At 49.4% G+C, this 18,595-nt stretch overlaps 1 protein-coding gene across 1 annotated transcript; it reads left to right on the forward strand.

Annotated features, from left to right (window-relative positions):
* The first annotated feature begins 113 nt into the window (after nt 1-113).
* On the forward strand, nt 114-18,294 carry SEC11A (SEC11 homolog A, signal peptidase complex subunit). The gene is made up of 6 exons (XM_015406896.1): nt 114-223; nt 6,389-6,498; nt 12,127-12,276; nt 14,531-14,650; nt 16,113-16,170; nt 18,055-18,294. The coding sequence occupies exons 1-6, from the start codon at nt 173-175 to the stop codon at nt 18,103-18,105; spliced, it is 540 nt and encodes a 179-aa protein (XP_015262382.1). The 5' UTR covers nt 114-172; the 3' UTR covers nt 18,106-18,294.
* Nucleotides 18,295-18,595: the final 301 nt, after the last annotated feature.

Consider the following 18,595-nt stretch of genomic DNA (forward strand, 5'->3'; position numbering starts at 1 on the left):
ATCAGAACCGGACGTGTGGAACAAAAATTCCTCTTTGGTCTGGGAGACGGTGGGCCCTTCTAGCCGGAAACGACAGTATCTATGGTATTTCCCAACTCGGCCGGAAATAGCTGCGGACGGAAGCGGAACTGCGGCGTCCCCGTCCTGCCGGCGGCTGCAACTTTGCCCCGTGATGTTGTCTCTGGACTTTTTGGACGATGTTCGGCGGATGAATAAGCGGCAGGTGCGGCTGGGGGTTCCGGCTGGAGGTGCTCGGGGAGGGGAGGGGAGGGTGTTTCTTGCTTGCAGGCCTCAGCCCCCTGGAAGGGGGAGGCGTCTCTCCAGCAGCCCCTGCCCCTTTTGCTCTAGGGCGAGCGTAGGGTTGCGAGCAGTGTTCCCTCTGAGCTGAGTTAGCGTGAGCTAACTCATAGGTTTTTAGCCTCCGGCTCACGCCTTTTTGTCTTAGCTCAGGAAGGAGGGCTCCAGAGCAGACTGATTGATGCAGCAGCCAAATCGCTCGCTCCCAACTTCAATTCCAGGAGCTCACAGAGTAGAATTTTTGCTCACAAGACTCCACAGCTGAGAGGGAGCGTTGGTTGCTAGCCCCGACTGACCCTCATCTTGCAGTTGCCCATCACTCTTCCAAGCTTAGGCTCAGAGCCACAGTTCCGCCTGAGAGCTGAATGGAGCCTCCATGTTCAGGGGCAGTATACCTCAGACGGGCCTGCTTTGTGAGTTTTCCAGGGTGTCTTCTAGGATTCTGTGCCAGACCGACCTCCTCGTGTTTTTTCCAAACTCCCACACCCCTTTGAAGGTTGGTTCCAGGTCTTTTTTTTCTTTTCTCTTTTTGGAAAAAGAGGTGCCGGAACTCTCAAGAGGGAGATGAAGTTTCCCATCTGTATACTGAAAAGTCGTGAACTTTTAAACATTTTAAAAAGAATCTTGTTGAAGAGGTTCCGGAACTCTAATCCAGTGCTTCCCCCAGAAAAAAAACACCCTGGCTTCTATTTTATTTTATTTTGCATTGCTTTTAATGTCTGTGTCTGCTGCCTGAACGGCGCTGTGGCAAAATCACTGGGTGTAGGCTTTCAGAACAAAGTGAAAATTTAGAAGCTTTTCCCCTACCTTGAGGAAAGTGGGTGTCATCTCCCTTCCACCTGGCTCTGTGTAAACAGATTTGTTTTGCTACCTTGCCTTCTTCGAGATAAATGAACCTCCTCAGTTTTTAATGTTGTCACCCGAGGCCCTCTTGTACACATGAATGCTGAGTCAGATCCCTAGTCTATCGTGGCAGGTACTGTCTGCTCTGACTGACAGCGGCTCTCCAGGGTCTCAGGAGGACATCTTTCATGTCACTTTCTACCTGAATACTTTTAACTGGGGATCGAATCTGGGACCTTCTGCATGCAAAGCAGATGCTCTCCTGCGGAGCCATGGCTAGAGATGTGAAGGCCCGGGGGGAAAACTGAAAAATTCGGGGGGGAACCGTTTTTTTCCCGTTTTTTTCCTGAAGCTTTTTTGTTTTTTTCCGAAAAATTGGAAAAATTGAAAAAAGAAAAAAAATTGATTATGGAACGTTTTATTTTAACATGATGATTAAAATATTTTAAAACAAAGTGTTCAAATATTTTCCAAATAATTTTTATATATATATAAGTGGTATCAGATTGATCTAATTTCTGTGCACTGAGGACAAGCAAGTCCTAGGTTACAAACAGAACTCTCCAATGCAAGAACAAGATGCATTTCTTCCTTTAGGAGGTACGATTGTCAGAAGAAAATAAAAAAGTTTCAGTTTTGTTTTTGCATGTGGGGAGGGTATTCTGTTTGTACTAATTGTTTGGATACACTATATTTTTAATATGCTACTTGTGATAATTTCATGCCAAGTAAAAATGTCCATATTCATATTCTATGTTCCTAAAGTAACAGAATGACTTTCAATCTAGAAAAGACAAAAGAAATGTTAATATAGCATTTTTTCAATTTTTAGGAAAATTTACGTTTCCCCCCGGAAAAAAACGGAAAAAACCCGGGTTTTTTTCCGAGCTTCAAAATTTCCTGAAATTTTACATCTCTAGCCGTGGCCCTGTGCAGAGGTGGATCAGGCCTTCAGGGATCCGGCGGCAGCCTGTCAGGGACAGGGGGTGCGTGTGTGTTCCTTATTGTGCTGGGTTCGAGTAAGCCCCGCTGAGTTCAGTTAAGTACGTTTAGGATTGCAGCCCTGATCTTAAGCAAGGGGGCATGTAGTTAAGAAATGGTGTCAATTTTTTTGCTTGGAAGGATGGGCTCAAAATCACTTCCTGCCACTCTGTTCTGAGTCCCAAATTCTAAACCGGTTTCCTGCCTGCAGGGTCGACCTTCCCATTCATTAGCTGCCTGCAAAATAGTCTTAAGGGAGACAACATGCCACGGTGTACCACAGGCGAACAGCAGGGCCCCACTCCTCCCGATAACTTCTGGTGATCGAAGTAAGCGATCCAGGTTTCAAATTTCGGGGTGGGGATGCATCCAGAATGAGTTGCCGGCCTGCAGCATCCTTTTATCCCCTTCTGTAGCGCTTAGCGTTCCAAATGTTTCCCAGCTATGGGTGGTATCCTGTGGAGTTGACCGCAGGCGCCTTGCTCTGATGCAGGGGTCCCCAACATGGTGCCCATGGGCACCGCGGCGCCCACCAACACCTTTCCTGGTGCCCACCAAGTGCTTTTTAGCAAGTAGGCAGGGCCAGGTGGTGCTTTTGCCCAGCAAGGCTTCTGATTGGTGGTGCAGATTAAAAGGCGTCCTGTTAAATGGAGGTCCTGCCTGAAGGGTTGAGAAGGTACTATTATTATTTTTTTATTTATTTATTCGATTTCTATGCTGCTCCTTCCCGGAGGCTCGGAGCAGTTTACATGTGATTAGTTACATCCTATCTAGGGCCACAATTCACAGGGGAAGGTGAATGCCTACCAGCACCCAGACAGCAGGGCTCTTCTTTTTCTTGGCTCTTTTCATGGTGGGCTCTTCACCTCCTGGCAACGGTGTCTCGGTGTAGGTCTTGTTTGTAGCGACTCCTTCCGGCGAGGTCTTCATGGTGTGTGGCTGTGCGACGGTCGCAGCTCCGGCATACATCCAATTGGCTCCGCCACGCTGCGTCGCCGCGTCACCATGCCTCCCAGTCCAATCCTCGCCCGGATTCAGCCACTGCTCGATGCCGGATGTTCGCCATGCCTGCCGAGTCCCCAGGTCTCCGCACGTCGCTGCCACGCCACACCGTTGCTTCTTATTAGAGTTATATAATCTATGGTTGGCTCCACCTCCTGGGGCAGCCGTTTTGTGATTGTGCCCACCACCCTGTGTCGGAATTCCAGAGGTGCCTGCGGGCTCGAAAAGGTTGGGGACCCCTGCTTGGATAGAAGCTTCTCTGTGCCAGCGAAAGGACCACAGTTAGCAGACCAGATCTGTGCGATCCAACCCATAATTCAGTTGCCCCAGTAAAGAGGGTTGCTACCCAGGAATTGTGGGAAGTCAGCTGAGAGTAACCACCGCCATCCAGTCACACCTGCTATTGTCATTTGCCTGCAAGTGTCATTTGGCATCTGAAATCACTCCACTTTCCAATATATAGGACAGATGGACTCACATTGCGGCTGTACCTGAAGAAGTGAGCCGGGACTCACGAAAACCCCTCCCCTGCCACACATCTTGTCAGTCTTTAAGGTGCTCCTGGACTCTTGCTCTTTTCTGCCTCCACCATCCAGTTCGGTGCCAGTGCTGGACTCTCAAATCTAGGTCTAGGGTGTCGTTCACTAGACTGACGCTCTGGCTTTTCTGTCTTGTATAATTTGAAGCGATCTTCTTGAACTCTTGACTCAGAAATGTTCTCCGCTGTAGCTTAGGACTGTGCTCTGCTGCGGTTTGCATGCTCAGTACTTACAGGTACTGGATTGTAATGCTGTGCCTTTCCTACTCTGAAGGGAGTGCTCTTGACTGCAGCCGGACTTAGAATCATAGAGTTGGAAGGGGCCGTAGAGGCCATCTAGCCCAACCCTCCTGCTCAATGCAGGATCAGCCTAGAGCATCCCTGACACGTGTTCATCCAGCCACTGCCTGAAGACTGCAAGTGAGTGGGAACTCACCACCTCCCAAGGCAGCTGATTCCACTGCTGAACTACTCTTACTGTATAAAAAAAATCCTAATATCATAAGAACATCAGAAGAGCCCTGCTGGATCAGACCAGTGGTCCGTCTAGTCCAGCCTCCTGCCTCACACAGTGGCCAACCAGTTCCTCTGGAAAGCCAAGAACAGGGCATAGAGTCTGAGGCCATCATAAGAACATAAGAATACCTCTGCTGGCTCAGACCAGTGGTCCATCTAGTCCAGTCTTCTGTCTCACACAATGGCCAACCAGTTCCTCTTGAAGGCCAACAACAGGGCAAAGAGGCCAAGGTTGCCTCCTGGCTCTGGGATTCTGATGTTGGCTCTGGGATTCAGAGGCTTAGTGCCTCTGAATGTGGAGGTTCCCCTCAGTCACCAGGGCTAGTAGCCACTGATAGACCTCTCCTCCACGAATCTATCTAATCCCCTTTTAAAGCAGTTTATTCCAGTGGCCATCACCGCATCCTCTGGCAGCGAATTCCACATTTTAATCACTCTCTGTGTAAATAGTATTTCCTTTTGTCTGTCCTGAACCTACTGCCCATCAGCTTCATTGGATGCCCACAAGTTCTAGTATTTGGGGAGAGGGAGAAGAAGTCCTGTTTGTCAGCTCTCTCCACCCCCTGCGTAATTTTATCAACCTCTCTCATGTCCCCCCTGAGCCGCCTCTTTTCGAAGCTGAACAGTCCCGGACTCTTCAGCCTTTTCTCCGAGGGAAGGGGCTCCAACCCCCTCCTCATCTTGCTGGCCGCCCTCTGTACTTTTCCCAGCTCGGCAATATCCTTTTTGAGGGGGGTAAGCAGTGGGGTACCGCAGGGATCAGTACTTCGTCCACTGCTTTTTAACTTGTTCATTAATGATTTGGAGTTGGGAGTAAGGAGTGAAGTGGCTAAATTTGCGGATGATACGAAGTTGTTCAGGGTGGTGAGAACCAGTGAGGATTGTGAGGCACTCCAAAGGGATCTGTCAAGGATGGGCAAGTGGGCGTCAACATGGCAAATGGGGTTCAGTGTGGCCAAGTGCAAGGTGATGCACATTGGAGCCAAAAATCCTAAATATAAATACACGTTGAAGGGGTCTGAACTGGCAGAGACTGATCAAGAGAGAGATCTTGGAGTTGTAGTAGATAACTCACTGAAAATGTCGAGACAGTGTGTGACTGCAATAAAGAAGGCCAATGCTATGCTGGGGATTATTAGGAAGGGTATTGTAAACAGATCAGCCAATATCATAATGCCCCTATATAAATCAATGGTGAGACCTCATTTGGAATACTGTGTGCAGTTCTGGGCACCACACCTTAAAAAGGATATTATAGCTTTGGAAAAAGTGCAGAAAAGGGCACCTCGAATGATAAAAGGGTTGGAACACTTTCCCTATGAGGAAAGGATAAAGCGCTTAGGGCTCTTTAGCTTGAAGAAACAACGACTGAGGGGTGACATGACTGAGGTTTACAAGATGATGCATGGAAAAAAGCAGGTAGAGAAAGAGGTTCTTTTCTCTCTTTCTCACAATACAAGAACTCGTGGGCATGAAATCGCTGAGCGGTCGGGTTAGAACGGATAAAAGGAAGTACTTCTTCACCCAAAGAGTGATTAACACATGGAATTCACTGCCACAGGAAGTGGTGGCGGCTACAAGCATGGACGGCTTCAAAAGGGAATTAGATAAGCATATGGAGCAGAGGTCCCTCAGTGGCTATTAGCCACAAGGTATAGATAGGGACTCTGGGGCAGGTGATGCTCTGTCATCTTGGTGCTTGGGGGGGGGCAACAGTGGGAGGGCTCCTAGTGTCCTGGCCCCACTGGTGGACCTCCTGATGGCACTGGTACTTCTGGCCACTTTGTGATACAGAGTGTTGGACTGGATGGGCCTTTGGCCTGATCCAACATTGGCATCTCTTATGTTCTCTTATGTTCTTATCTGGTGACCAGACAGTATTCCAAATGAGGCTGCACCAGAGAGCCATACAGGTGCATCATGATATCCGTCCGGTACCTTTCTGTCTGTAATTTAAACCTGTTATTGCGAGTATATTAGGAAAGCCCTGCTGGATTAGGCCAAGGGTGCATCGCAGCCAGTATCCCATTCCCCCAGGCAAATGCTCTCAAGTCAAGGAACTGTGGAAGTCTGGTTGCCGCCACGGCAGGGGGTGGCAGCGTTTGTGGCGGAGGGAAGGCCCGGGTCGTGTGCGTACGTCCGCCCTGGAAGAAGGAGCCTGTCGTGTTTTCCCAGCAGTCCCCTCATCCCCGGACCCTCCTCTTCCCCCAGCTGTATTACCAGGTGCTGAACTTCGGGATGATCGTTTCCTCGGCGCTGATGATCTGGAAGGGGCTGATGGTGGTGACCGGCAGCGAGAGCCCCATCGTGGTCGTCCTGAGGTAAACGACATGTGGGACCTTGAGGGGGATGGGGCGGCTCAGATTCCGTGATGCCTGGAACATCCAGGAGCGCAACCACAGGGCCAGCCGGGCTGCGGGGAGCCCAGACCTCGAATCGCCTCTTCCGGCACGAGGGTCCGGTCATCTCCACGGTAGGCCTTGCGGATGAGAGTGGTGGCGGAAAGTGGCCACAGGTCACAACTGACTTGTGGCGACCCCGTAGGGTTTCCAAGGCAAGAGACGTTCAGAGGTGGTTGGCCATTGCCTGCCTCTGCGCAGCAACCCTGGAATTCCTCGGTGGTCTCCCATCCAAGTACTAACCAGGGCCGACCCTGCTTAGCTTTAGAGAGCTGACAATACCAGGCTAGCCAAGTCAGGGCAAGAGATCGACAGAGGTGACTGGCCGTTGCCTGCCTCTCCATAGCAACCCGGGACTTCCTCGGTGGTCTCCCATCCAAATACTAACCAGGGCCGACCCTGTTTAGCTTCCAAGATCTGATGAGATCGGGCTAGCCTGGGCCGTCCAGGTTGGGGCAGATGATGTCACCATCCTTAAAGATGTAAGAAGAGCCCTGCTGGATCAGACCAGGGGTCCACCTAGTCCAGGATCCTGTCTCAGGCTCACACAGTGGCTCACCAGTTCCTCTGGAGGGCCAACAGCAGGGCATAGAGGCCCAAGACCTTCATAAGAACATAAAAAGAGCCCTGCTGGATCAGACCAGTGGTCCACCTAGTCCAGCATCCTGTCTCACACAGTGGCCAACCAGTTCCCCTGGAGGGCCAACAACAGGGCAGAGAGGCTGAGGTCTTCATAACAACATCAGAAGAGCCCTGCTGGATCAGACCTATGGTCCACCTAGTCCAGCATCCTGTCTCACACAGTGGCCAACCAGTGTTTACATTCCAATAATAATAATTTAAATGTCCATGTATCGTCCTAATAATAATCACAGAAGTAAACCCATCTCGAAAAAACGCAAACATGAAGTCCCCTTTTTAATCACATGAATATCCAGAGGAGGACATGAAACAGTGTTAAGCAGACCATAGTATTCCAGACTTGTTCGAAGGCGTCTGTTGATCTTCGAGCTTTGAAAGCATCAGCAAAACCAAATCTCTACGGATGTTCAACAGCATCCGTTTGGAGTCACCTCTTTTCCAAGAGCTGATAATCTTTTCCTTCGAGTGGTCAGTCTCCTCTAATGACGCGACGGATTCATAATGGAACACATTTACCTCCTAATTCACAATGTCTCATTAGAGTGCTTCAAGCTGGGTGTAGCTATACGAATGGTGACTCGAAACGGATGCTATCGAACATCCGTAGAGATTTGGTTTTGCTGATGATTTCAAAGCTCGAAGATCAACAGACCTTAATTGAAGGAAGACTCTTTAAACAAGTTTGGAATACTATGGGTCATTTAATGCTGTTTCATGTCCTCCTCTGGATGACAATGCCATTAAATGGGGGACTTCAGGTTTTTCAAGATGGACTTTCTTCTACGATTGATTGTTACTAGGATGATGCAGAGACATTTATATTGTTATTACTGTAATTTAAACACTAGGATATTTCAGCACTTTATTCATTGTATGTATGTATGTATGTGTAGATAGATAGATAGATAGATAGATAGATAGATAGATAGATAGATAGAGGTAAAGGTTCCCTTGCTCGAAAGCCAGTCGAATCCGACTCTAGGGTTGCGGTGCTCATCTCCGTTTCAAAGCCGAAGAGCCAGCGCTGTCTGAAGATGTTTCCATGGTCATGTGGCCGGCATGACTAAACACCAAGGCGCACGGAACACTGTTACCTTCCCACCAAAGTGGTACCTATTTATCTACTTGCAATGTCTTGCTTTCGAGCTGCTAGGTTGGCAGGAGCTGGAACTAGAGACGGGAGCTCACTCCGTCTTGCGGCACCCGGGTCTTGAACTGCTGAACTACCGACCTTCCACAGCCTGCAGTTCAGCGTCTTAACCACTTGAGCCACCGCAGCTCCCTTTTCCTATGTTAGCACCCACCTGAAACTGCTTTTTCAAGTATAAATGACATTGGGAATCTTCTGAGGGCATCTGTGTTGCTTTGCAGTAGAACAGTTAGTGGACGATGAAGAGTTGGTTTTATACCCGAAGGAGTGTCAGAGTGACTTCCAGTTGCCTTTCCTTCCCTCTCCTCACAACAGGCACCCTGTGAGGCAGGTAGGGATGAGAGAATCCTTAGAGAACTGACTGGCCCAAGGTCACCCAGCAGGCCTCATGTGTCTCAAAGCGGCCTACAATTGCCTTCCCTTCCTCTCCTACAACAGGCACCTCGTGAGGCCAGGGTGGGCTGAGAGAGTTCTGAGAGAGCTGTGACTGGCCCAAGGTCACCCAGCTGGCTGCATGTGGAGGAGAAGTGGGGAATCGAACCCGGGTCTCCAGATCAGAGTCTGCCGCTCTTAACTGCTACACCACAGCGGGCTCTCTTAGATTCGAGTCCTGTAACACTTTAATCTTGTTGGTCAGTTTGGTGTAGTGGTTAAGTGCGCAGACTCTAAACTGGGAGAACCGGGTTTGATTCCCCACTCCTCCACATGCAGCTACCGGCGTGACCTTGGGTCAGTCACAAGTTCTCTCAGACCTGTTCTCTCAGGAGCAGTCTTCAAAAGAGCTCTCTGAGCCCCACCTACCTCCCAGGGTTTGATTCCCCACTCCTCCACATGCAGCTACCGGCGTGACCTTGGGTCAGTCACAAGTTCTCTCAAGAGCAGTTCTCGAAAGGGCTCTCTCAGCCCCACCCACCTCACAGGGTGTCTGTTGTGGGGAGGGGAAGGGAAAGGAGATGATAAGCCACTCTGAGACTCTGAGTGAAGGGCGGGGTATAAATCCAAACTCTTCTTCTCTAAGGTGCTACCGGACTGAAATGTAGCTGGAATCTTCAGTCGCCTGAGCACTGAGGTACAGATGGTTCCTGTGATTAACTCCGTCGTCAGCCTCCCAGTGGCTGGCTACCCTCATTATCCTCCGCCTGCGAATCCTTAACCTTTGAAATTTCAGAGCGATTAAATCCAGCGCAAGGAGAGACAGTGAACTTTTAAGTTGCTGGGCCCGTGCGGTGAGCCTGCAGTTTCCAGGCGAGCTTGACATTCAAGCGGAGAAAGGAAAAGGCAGAGAGATAGTGCAGGCGGCAGGCACGTGTCACCGAGAAACCGGTGACCCGAGAACCACCCGATAACAAAGCCCTGACAGGGAAGGCGGCCGGCAGACAGGACTCGAGCCACAATCCGCCTCTCAACTTCAGTGGCACGGAGCTTCTTGAGATGGCAACAGTGCCCTTTGAAGAAGCAGGGGGTGGGGGGGCAGTGTTCCCTCTAAGCTGAGTTAGTGTGAGCTAGCTCATATTTTTTTAGCCTCCAGCTCACACATTTTTGTCATAGCTCAGGAAGGAGGGCTCCAGACCAAACTAATTTATGCAGTAGCCAAATCAGCTGCTCACAACTTTAATGCCAGTAGCTCACAAAGTAGACGTTTTGCTCACAAGACTCCACAGCTTAGAGGGAACATTGGTGGGGGGGGGGGGCTCTTTTCAAGGAGTGAGACAGAAAACTCCTTTCCAGGGGGGACGCAGGCACCACTTGTGTATGCGAACAGCGCTATGGGAGCTACTTTCTTGTGGGTCCTTTTGATGATGCCGCTGGAATATCCAAAGGGTGGGGGTGATTCCCTGCAAAGAAAGCCACGTGGCTGCACACACCCCTGCTCCTATTTGCTGGCCCTCCAAATGCAGGATGTCAAAACAGTGTGCGACTGCAATGAAAAAGGCCAGCGCTATGCTCGGGATTATTAGGAAGGGAATTGAAAACAGATCAGCCAGTATCATAAGGCCCTTGTATAAATCGATGGTGCGACCTCATTTGGAGTACTGTGTGCAATTCTGGTCACCGCACCTCAGAAAGGATATTATAGCACTGGGAAAAGTGCAGAGAAGGGCAACTAGAATGATCAAAGGGTTGGAGCACTTTCCCTGTGAAGAAAGGTTAAAGCGCTTGGGGCGCTTTAGCTTGGAGAAACGACGGCTGAGGGGTGACATGATCGAGGTTTATAAGATTATGCATGGGATAGAGCAGGTGGAGAAAGAAGTACTTTTCTCCCTTTCTCCCAATACAAGAATTTGTGGGCACTCCATGAAATTGCTCAGCAGTCGGGTTAGAACAGATAAAAGGAAGCCCTTCTTCACCCAAAGGGTGATTAACACATGGGATTCACTGCCACAGGAGGTGGTGGCGGCTACAAGCATGGACAGCCTCAAGAGGGAATTAGATAAGCATATGGAGCAGAGGTCCATCAGTGGCTATGAGCCACAAGGTATAGATAGGAACTCTCCGTCTGGGGCAAGTGATGCTCTGTATTCTTGGTGCTTGGGGGGCAGCGACAGTGGGAGGGGTTTCTAGTGTCCTGGCCCCACTGCTGGACCTCCTGATGGCACCTGGTATTTTTGGCCACTGTGTGACACAGAGTGTTGGACTGGATGGGCCATTGGCCTGATCCAACAGTGGCTTCTCTGATGTTCTTATGTTCAGAAGAGCCGCTCCCATGGGGCTCCTGTGGAAAAAGGGCAGTGCATATACCACTACCCAAACAAAATTGTACAATCCCTGTTGTTGTTGTTTTTTTAAAGTTAGAATAAGGGCAGAACAAGATGCAGATGTCGCTCCCCCATACACAAGCCCAGTCTGCTTAAGAGGTTCTGGCAGGCTGCATGCTTATGTGTTAGCCAAGGAACAGGCCATGGACACACGTATATCTTCGCTCACGAACCGTGACCACCATAGGGCAACAAACCCAACAAAAACCCAAGAATCAGGCCCCCCCAAAGAAGAAGAAGTGGCTTTTATACCCAGCTTTTCTCTCCCTTAAGGAGTCTCAAAGCGGCTTACCCTTCCTCCCTTTCTCTCCCCACAGAAGGCACCTTGTAAGGCAGGTGGGGCTGGGAGAGCTCTGAGAGAGCTGTGACCCACCCAAGGTCACCCAGCTGGCTGCATGTGGAGGAGTGGGGAATCAAACCCGCTTCTCCCAGATTAGAGTCCACGTGCTCTTAACCACGACACCAAACTGGCTCTCAGTAAGCCACTATCAATCAAGAAAGACTGGGCATGCTTGCTGAAGTATGGGTAACCATCACCCGGAACTCACCACCCCTCTGGGGGAGTAGTTTTGAAAAACTACATCCTACATGATGGAAGGATACTTCTCTAACACAATGAGTGATCAAAATGTAAAATTTGCCGCCACAGGGTGTAGTGATGCTCACAGCCAGGGCTTTAAAAGGGGATTAGACAGATTCATTGGGGAAGAGGTCTAGGAGTGGCTACTAGCCATGGTGACTAAAGGGAACCTCCACATCCAGAGGCAGTCAACCTCTGAAATACCAGGAAGCAACATCAGGGGAAGGCCTCGGCCTCAATGCCCTGTTGTTGGCCCTCTAGAGCAACTGGTTGGCCACTGTGTGAGCCAGGAGGCTGGACTAGATGGACCCTCCCTGGCCTGATCCAGCAGGGCTCTTCTGATGTTCTTAGGAAGGCCTCGGCCTCTCTGCCCTTTTGTTGGCCTTCCCGTCTTTTTACTAGCAATTGTTTTTGTCTTTCAGCGGCAGCATGGAACCTGCCTTTCACCGGGGGGACCTCCTCTTCTTAACCAATCGCATCGAAGAGCCAATCAGAGTGGGCGAAATCGTGGTCTTCAGGATAGAAGGACGAGAGATCCCGATCGTCCACCGCGTGCTGAAAATCCACGAAAAGTACGTCTCCCGATTTGTGGGGGGCGATTGGGCCCGCTGCCACTGTGTCAGTTTCACAGCAAGCCCCGGTCCCCCTGGCGGCCTGTGGAAACAGGCAAGTTGTGGGAGGGACCTGCCAGATACTCATCTGTTGGTGCAGTTATCTTACGCTGGTGGAGGCTCCGTCTGCCAAAGGAAAGCTCCCCTGCTAGTGGAACGGGTCCGTGGGATCCAGCCCTCCGTGATTTGTTTGTGGATGATGTTGTGGGCCCAATGTTCCCTCTAAGCTGAGTTAGTGTGAGCTAGCTCATGGTTTTTGAGCCTCTGGCTCACACATTTTTGTCTCAGCTCAGGAAGGAGGGCTCCAGAGCAAACCAATTTATGCAGCAGCCAAATCACCTGCTCACAACTTTAATGCCAGTAGCTCACAAAGTAGAATTTTTGCTCACGAGACTTTATAGCTTAGAGGGAACATTGGGTGGCTGGGTCTAGCTAGCGAAGAGGACATTTTTGTGGCCCATGGTGGGTCTTGGCAGCAGATCTTTTCACAACGAGGGGCACGTCTCACACATAATTTGCTAATTCCTGGTTATTCTTAAATTCTAGGATAGAGATGAAGCCCTGCACTGTACCCACTTGCCTGCCTGGTGGGTGGACCACGTTTCAAAGGATGTGTGTGTTTCCCCCAAGACTGAAATAAGAGTTTTGACTCCCTTTTTAAAGCCATAGCACAGGGGTCCCCAACATGGTACCCATGGGCAACATAGTGCCCACTGACACCTTCCCTAGTACCTGCCAAGTGTCTTTAGAAAGAGAAGAAGAAGAGATTGGATTTATACCCCGCCCTTCACTCGGAGTCTCAGAGCGGCTTACAAACTCCTCTCCCTTCCCCTCCCCACAGCAGACACCCTGTGAGGTAGGCAGGGCTGAGAGAGCTCTTGACAGAAACTGCTCCTTTTCAAGGACAACTCTTATCAGAACTATGGCTTGCCCAAGGTCATCCAGCAGCTGCAAGTGGAGGAGTGGGGAATCAAACCCGGTTCTCCCAGATTAGAGTCTGCACACTTAACCACTGCACCAAACTGGCTACCATGACACCAAATCACTACGCCAAAGAGGCGGGGTTCCTGCCCAAGAAGGGCTTCTGATTGGCTACTGGAAATATGACGGGCGGTGTGTTTTGGCAGCAGCTGCCAACGCAGTGTGGGCTGTTTTCTTTCCTACCCTCCTTTTTCCGAGTGTATTTTTTAAACGTTACCCCTGTTGTCCCCTGCTCATGGGCTTCCTCAGCTTCCTGCGGTGGCCGCTTTGGGGTCATGCCCACCACCGTGTGTCAGAATCCAAAAGGTGCCCCCAGGCTCCAAAAGGTTCGGGACCCCCCTGCCGTAGCCTGTTGGATTTGATAGCACGTCCCAGCCGTTTCGGAGAGAAGAGGCACAAACGGGCAAAAGCTGCTCGCAGTGTTTTCCTCGGCCGGCTTCTCTCTCTCTCTCCGAGACGGCTTCTCATCACTCTGGCCTTCACGCAGATCCACAGCTAGAGATGTGAAGGCCCGGGGGGGAAATCGTTTTTTCCCCGTTTTTTTCCTGAAGCCTTTTTGTTTTTTTCCGAAAAATTGGAAAAATTGAAAAAAGAAAAAAAATGATTATGGAATGTTTTTTTTAACATGATGAATAAAATATTTTAAGACAAGGTGTTCAAACATTTTCCAAATCATTTCTAAAATATATATATATGGTATCAGATTGATCTAATTTCTGTGCACTGAGGACAAGCAAGTCCTAGGTTACAAACTGAACCCTCCAATGCAAGAAACAAGATGCATTCCTTCCTTTAGGAGGTGCGATTGTCAGAAGAAAATAAAAAAGTTTCAGTTTTGTGTTTGCGTGTGGGTGGGTATTCTGTTTGAAATAATTGTTGGGATACACTATATTTTTAATATGCTAGTTGTGATAATTTCATGCCAAGTAAAAATGTCCATAGTCATATTTTATGTTCCTAAAGTAACAGAATGACTTTCAATCTAGAAAAGACAAAAGAAATGCTAATGTAGCATTTTTTCAATTTTTCCGAAAATTTCCGTTTTCCCCTGGAAAAAAAAGGGGTTTTTCCCGAGCTTCCAAATTTCCGGAAATTGTACATCTCTATCCACAGCCTTTGAGGTGCGACGCCCTAGGGGAAAAGGCGGCCCAGAGTCAAAAAGTCTTAAGACGCAGGCTTAGAAACGTCCGTGTGTCCGTTAGGAGCTGATCTGTGGTTTCCCCCCTCTTGTAAGGCAAAACGGAGACATCAAGTTTTTGACGAAGGGGGATAACAACGCCGTGGACGACAGAGGGCTGTACAGGCAGGGGCAACACTGGCTGGAGAAGAAGGACGTGGTGGGAAGAGCCAGAGGGTAAGTGCAGCAGAGCTATTTTTGGGCAGGAACGCACAGGAACGGAGTTCCGGCTGGCTCCTAAGTTGGCCACTCCCAGCAGGAACTCATTAGCATAATAGGCTACACCCAACAGCAGGAACTCATTAGGATTGGCTACAATTAGGGGTGTGTGGCCTAACATGCAAAGGAGTTCCTGCTACAAAAAAAGGCCCTGGGTTTTGACAACAAACAAGGTAAACAGAATAAGAAGCAAAAGGTGGGTGTGGCTGGATGACCACACTTCTGGTAACATGGGGGTGCGGCCTAATGTGCTAATAAGCTGTGCTGTCAGGGGGTGTGGCCCAATATGCTAATGAGTTCCTGATGTTGGGTGTGGCCTATTATGCTAATGAGTTCCTGCTGGGCTTTTTCTACAAAAAGAGCCCTGACCAGGGTCAGTGGCAGGGTAGCCCTTGGCTTGACTCCGTTTCTCCCTGTTACTCTTTAAAATTGCTTCCTTGAGTCTGTTCACTTCTGTTAGAACAAGGGTCCCCGATGCAGGGCACCGGGGCGCCTACTGACGCCTTCCAGGGCCCGCCAGATGTTTTTAGAAAGTGGTCAGGACCAGGTGGGGCTTTTGGCCAGTTTGGTTTCTGACTGGCTATTAGAGATTCGACTGGCTGTGCAGATTTCGAAAAATGTTGTGGCGGCAGCCATTCGGTGGCCGGCTCTCCTTCTCGCGGGAGCCGTTTTACGGCATCCGTTTTGTGGCTGCTGCCACCACGCCGTGCCAGAATCCCAAAGATGCTTGCAGACTCAGAAGGGTGGGGTACGCCTGTGTCAGAGCTTTGTCCCTTTGTCTGAAATCGGAGGGTTGGAAGGTCGGGGGGGGGGAGTTTTCCTCTCTCTGGAATGCTGGGTTCTATGTCCAAAAACCAATTTTTGCACTCATGCAGCATGACTGCAAAACTGAGTAGGGTTTCTCCTGGTTTGAAGCCAGGGGACAAAGAGCCTTAGCACCGTCCTATAACACGGGATGGCTTTCGAGACAGCTGATTCCAGCTTCTGTTTGTAACAAAATGGAATATTAGGCTGGATATCGGGGGGGGAGGTGGAATTTACAGTCAGGGTAGTTCAGCAGTGGGAATGGCTGTCGAGGGCGGTGGTGAGCTCCCCCTCCCTGGCAGTCTTTAAGCAGCGGCTGGACAGACACGTGTCAGGGATGCTCTAGGCTGATCCTGCACTGAGCAGGAGGGTTGGGCTAGATGGTCTCTATGGCCCCTTCCAACTCTGTGGTTCTGTTCTGTGAAAATAAGCCTTTCCTAAGCCATCAGATTTGTATACAGGGCACAATAAAACCACCATTACAGCAGTATCCAGACACTGCTGGACCTCTTGATGGCACCTGGTATTTTTAGCCACTGTGAGACGGAGTGTTGGACTGGATGGGCCATTGGCCCGATCCAACATTGGCTTCTCTTATGTTCTTATGTCTTTGCAGATTCGTGCCATATATCGGAATAGTGACCATCTTGATGAACGATTATCCCAAATTCAAGGTATGGTCACTAATTCTCCCCTCCCCCCTTCTCGTGGAAAATGAGTGCTTTCCTTGGGAGAAAACGTCACTGCAGGTTGTTGCTTCAGGAGGTCTATCGCTACTTGTGTTCAGCAAAGAATCCCAACTTATGTCATTAAAAGCCATCGTAAGCAAAGCCTGCCTCTGACATCTGTACATGGCAACCTGAATCCAATCCCCGAGTGCTGGAGAACCAAGCCCGAAGTTTTGGTTAACCCTGAGCCAGAGGACACTTGTCATCATACTGCTGTGTGTCCGTCCGCCCCCCCCCCCCAAAAAAAAAAGTATTATGCTTCAAGGATGAAACCTTTTTCTTCCAATAGGAAAGAGGAAGTGTCCAGGAGCACCTTAAAGACGGACAAAATCTGTGGTAGGATATGAGCCTTCTGTGAGTCACTGCTCACTTCTTCAGGTAGCTGAAGAAGTGAGCAGTGACTGACGAAAGCTCATACCCTACTACAAATGTTGTTAGTCTTCAAGGTACTAAGGAGCTGCGGTGGCTCAAGTGGTTAAGACGCTGAACTGCAGGCTGTGGAAGGTCAGTCGTTCAGCAGTTCAAGACCCGAGTGTGCCGCATGACGGAGTGAGCTCCCGTCTCTAGTTCCAGTTCCTGCCAACCTAGCAGTTCGAAAGCAAGAAATTGCAAGTAGATAAATAGGTACCACTTCAGTGGGAAGGTAACAGCGTTCCGTGCACCTTAGTGTTTAGTCCATGACCACGGAAATATCTTCGGACAGCGCTGGCTCTTTGGCTTTGAAACGGAGATGAGCACCGCAACCCTAGAGTCGGATTTGACTGGCTTTCGAGCAAGGGAACCTTTACCTTTACACTACATAAAAAGTATCTGCCTTGATAATATTTTATCAGTTGTAGCTTGACCCTTGTAGCATCTTTAGTATATTTTGGGTTGAGTTTTGTTTCCCCCTTCCCTTTCCCCAGTTAGTACCACTGCCCAGGAGGCAACATCGGGGAAGGCCTCAGACTCTATGCCCTGTTGTTGGTCCACCAGGGAAACTGGCTGACCATTGTGAGAGAGAGAGACAGGGCACTGGATGAGATCAACCACTCACCTGATCCAGCAGGGCACTTCTTATGTTCTTAATCTCACCTGGATCTTTGGATCTTACATGGAACCAGGCCATAGCTTGCTGAGCTGAGCGAGTTGTGACGACTGGCATTTCCTCACCTGTAAGCAACTTGATCCTTCAAAATGCTGCTCAGTCTTTCTTCGTCATTTGTAACTGGCTTGTGAACCAAACTCTACATAGTTACCGACATGTGTTGGTAAGTTGTCGTACAGCCCCCTTGTATAAGATCTTTAAAAGAGATCATTGCAGGACTGTATATCTAGAGAAACTAACTACTCTGGAGCTGAGAAGGGCTTTTACTGCCCTAAGGTTCCACGTCATACCCTCAATGGTTTGTATTGGCCGCTTTCAGGGTGTCCCTGCCGCCTCCAGAATATGCCTCTGTGGTATGGGTGAAGTGGATGATGTCGTGCATTACATTCTGAGATGTTCATGGCATGAATCACTTAGGCAAAGGTTTATTTATCCTATTGTACCTCTGTATAATGGAATTTCAGAGCAGGATTTGACCGTTTTCTTGCTCTCTGATATTGATGCACATGTTACTAGCAGAATGGCTTTGTTTGCACTGGCGGCAAAAAAGATAAGACTGGGTCTAGGACTTACTGTAAGTTACTGATGTATACTGTTGGTTGTGCTTTGATTTATTTTGTGTTGTTATGGCCAATGGCTAAGACAATAAACTAAACTTGACTTGACTGTACATAGTTCGTGGAACCTTGAAATATTCCACGTGGGTTCTAATGCTTCCTGGTGGCCTCTCTCTTTCCCCCCAGTACACTGTCCTCTTCCTGTTGGGCTTGTTCGTGCTGGTTCATCGAGAGTAGCTCAGCCGCCGTGGAGGGCCGCGCCGAGACGCCGAGTAGCCAGTGGAGTGTGACGTGTGTACGTTTCGCTGCTTATTAACCGAATTGGATTTTGGCTTCTGGTTTTGTTTTTCTACTGCCGTGTGACGAGAAGGTTGATCCTCCCCAGTATTTTGAACCGGTTTGTCATATTTTAGCATTTTTGTACATCGAGTGAATTTTTATATTAAAAGTTTGAAGTCAAAGGAGTCCGTCCCGTGTCTCTTTCCCAGCTCAGGGGTTCTCCTTTCCCCCACTGACCACAGAAGGATCCGCAGGAATATGACGCTGACAGTGCCAGAGATGGCCAAAATGCAGGCGAAACAGTCTTAGGAACTTATGAATAAAGTAGTCTTGCGTACGTATCTGCTGTCAGTTCGCAACTGACCTATGGCGACCCCAGCAAGCGGCTTTAAGGCAAGTGAGAAGCAGAGGTGATTTGTCATTGCCTTCCTCGGTGGTCTCCCATCCA

This window comes from Gekko japonicus, unplaced genomic scaffold, assembly GCF_001447785.1.
Source record: "Gekko japonicus isolate JY-2015 unplaced genomic scaffold, Gekko_japonicus_V1.1 scaffold1207, whole genome shotgun sequence".
Classification (NCBI taxonomy): Eukaryota; Metazoa; Chordata; class Lepidosauria; order Squamata; family Gekkonidae; genus Gekko; species Gekko japonicus.

What these genes read in the sequence shown, in the direction of transcription:
- SEC11A (XM_015406896.1), top strand. Translation starts at nt 173, where the DNA reads ATGTTGTCTCTGGACTTTTTGGACGATGTTCGGCGGATGAATAAGCGG. An exon ending in GGCGGATGAATAAGCGGCAG is followed by an intron (nt 224 to 6,388) that starts GTGCGGCTGGGG and finishes CTCTTCCCCCAG; the next exon opens with CTGTATTACCAGGTGCTGAA. An exon ending in GTGGTGGGAAGAGCCAGAGG is followed by an intron (nt 14,651 to 16,112) that starts GTAAGTGCAGCA and finishes ATGTCTTTGCAG; the next exon opens with ATTCGTGCCATATATCGGAA.